We start from the raw sequence: 2,571 nt of genomic DNA, 5'->3' as shown, positions 1-2,571 counted from the left end.
CACATATTTTTTTTCCCCCAAAATTTTTTTATATATATATATATATATATATATATATATATATATATATATATATATATATATATACAAAAATTTTGGGGGAACAAAATTAAGTGTTATAGACAAATTAAGTTTTTCTTTAAATGTGAGATGTGTATTTTCTTGAACTAAAATACTGTATAGAGGGCAAAATATATGCTTTTAAAAATATACATAAAAAATGGCCAAAAATATATATTACAAGAAAATATATTTACATATATTTTAAAACATATTTTAACAAAAAGTTACAAAAAGTTAAGTGTTTAAAAAAAATAAAACAAATTTTTTTGACATTTTCTTCAATTAATGTAAACCTCATGAAAGTTGTTGATATTCATTCTTTTTATTTTTGTAATGTTTATCTTGTTTGAGTAAACATAACATATCTTTGCTTAACTCCATAGTAAAGGTTAACTTTACTGAAAAGAATCAAGCAGTGATTAAAACGGTTTCAGGCAGTCTGATTTATAAGAGTTCCTACATTTTTGCAAAGCAGTCAGTTTCATGATATTTTTGAAGCTCACTGATTAGTTTAAGTATTTCTGTAATATGGCTAATTCATTCTCAACTAAACAGCACACTCATTTTGTGGATTTTTCAAATTAAACAAGAACAATAGATGGTTTGTTCAGAGAAATAACCTCCTGGTTTTCGCTGTCAGAGGCATAGCTGAGTTTGTAGGAGTGTAGGAGTTATTTGGGATCTCGGCTGGTCGTCTGACATTTTCAGGATGCTTAGAATAGACGTTCATCTATCCCAACCCACAGAACTGGCCTCAGATCAGATCAGAGGAATGTTTTTATGTTTTTTAATAGACAAACAGCTGATAAAGTCTTACTTCAGCACTGGTGGTTCTACAAACAGTCTTCGGCACAGGCCTTTTCTCTGGGTCAGCCTCCAGTTTTCTTTGATTATTTATAATCTGTCCGTTAAATGGGGCAAGTCTGTCTCCAAAGTAGATATAAGTGTCCCTAGAGACAGAAAACAACAGAATATGTGCAGTAAGGCACTTACGTTCGTGCTGTTATATGCACAGAGCTGTGTGTATGTGTGGTGTATGTTTAGACGCATGCATTTTTCATGGGAACATGTGAATAGGACATTTGTTAGAGCGTTCAACAGTAAAGATGGACTAATGGACCAGGGTCAGTGTGGGTCTTATTTAAATGATTTAAGTGTTTTCTTTTATTATTATTAATATTTTATTACTACGTTTACTACTACTACTACTATACTAAGATGCATTATTATTATTATTATTAATAAACATTTACTACTTTTAATTAATGAAAATGTATTTATAATAATATTATTATAATTATTTTTATTTAATGTAAATAATTTTATTTAGAGTTCCACCATACAATTCATTTATTATGATTTAATTAATAAGCATTTTAATTTGTTTTAATTAATTACATTAATTACAAAAATACAGTTTTAATCATTTTTATTTAATTTAAATCATTTTATTTAGAGTTCCTCAATACACTTCATTAATTATTTGTATTCCTATTATTATTTTATTATTAATTTTTTTTAATTGTTTTAATCACTTTAAAATATTACATATTATTAATAAATTATATTTCACTTTTAACAATAAAAGTTATCGTTTCTATATTTTTCTTGTAAGGAAATCCTTATAGAGTGAAAAAAAAATTGTATTTTTTTTTTTTTTAAATTCACTCATAAATAATTACAAAGAAACCGCAAGTAACACATTAACACAACAATGAAATAAACACTGAAATAGTAATTTTTGTAAAACATACACCAATTATCTTCTTTTCTTTTTTTTTTACAGTGTATTAACTATAAAAAATGTTTCAGTGAAATGACCTGCTCTTTTGACCCAGCAGAAAGATCCTTAATGTTGAACCCTGTGTTTGGACGACATATAAAGCAGTCAAAATGAACTGATTATTACCTGTGTAAATCTCGTCCAACAGTAGCACCATTGTTGCCGGACTGAAGTTTATCACCCACTTGTAGACCCTCCTCCCGCGTGGCGACACACATTCTCCAGAAACTGCTTTCCTGTTTCAGAGGAGCCATCAGATCGGTCAGACAAGGCACTACTATTCCTTCATATAAAAAGAGCTGTTAACAACCAAAAAAATCTACGGTTTGACAGCTGATGTAAATGTGACCATAACAACTGTGCTTTATTAGACCATGAACCACATCAGTGTCCTTTACTGGCCCTACTATAAAGAGCTGCAATGTTTCACAGCATTAACTAGATGAGTAATAAAGAGCGGCACAGGCTCGTTTTACCAGGGTAACTTCATATATGCAGGGCTTAGGGCAAAGTTACTTACTGTTAATAGAATGTCTAAAGTGGACTATCGAAATAAAGTGTTACCAGATACCTTACCTTATACCTTATTAAAAATACAAAATTATATATAGATTTGTATTTTTAATAAACGACAGCGATGCCTGAATATATATATATATATATATATATATATATATATATATATATATATATATATATATATATATATATATATATATATATAT

General features: G+C 28.3%; 1 protein-coding gene across 1 annotated transcript in view; it reads right to left on the bottom strand.

Moving 5' to 3' along the window:
- LOC107591304 (pro-interleukin-16-like) overlaps positions 1-2,571 on the bottom strand; it is a 44,884-nt gene that overhangs the window by 29,823 nt on the left and 12,490 nt on the right. The window contains exons 3-4 of the mRNA XM_016280428.1: positions 1,973-2,082; positions 881-1,013 (exon numbers count right to left, since the gene is read on the bottom strand). Coding sequence (XP_016135914.1) covers positions 881-1,013; positions 1,973-2,082 — 243 coding nt within the window. The remainder of the gene's footprint in view (positions 1-880; positions 1,014-1,972; positions 2,083-2,571) is intronic.

Source organism: Sinocyclocheilus grahami, unplaced genomic scaffold (assembly GCF_001515645.1).
Source record: "Sinocyclocheilus grahami isolate Dianchi unplaced genomic scaffold, SAMN03320097.WGS_v1.1 scaffold140.1, whole genome shotgun sequence".
Lineage (NCBI taxonomy): Eukaryota > Metazoa > Chordata > Actinopteri > Cypriniformes > Cyprinidae > Sinocyclocheilus > Sinocyclocheilus grahami.
This window is presented reverse-complemented; position numbering and strand designations above follow the sequence as displayed.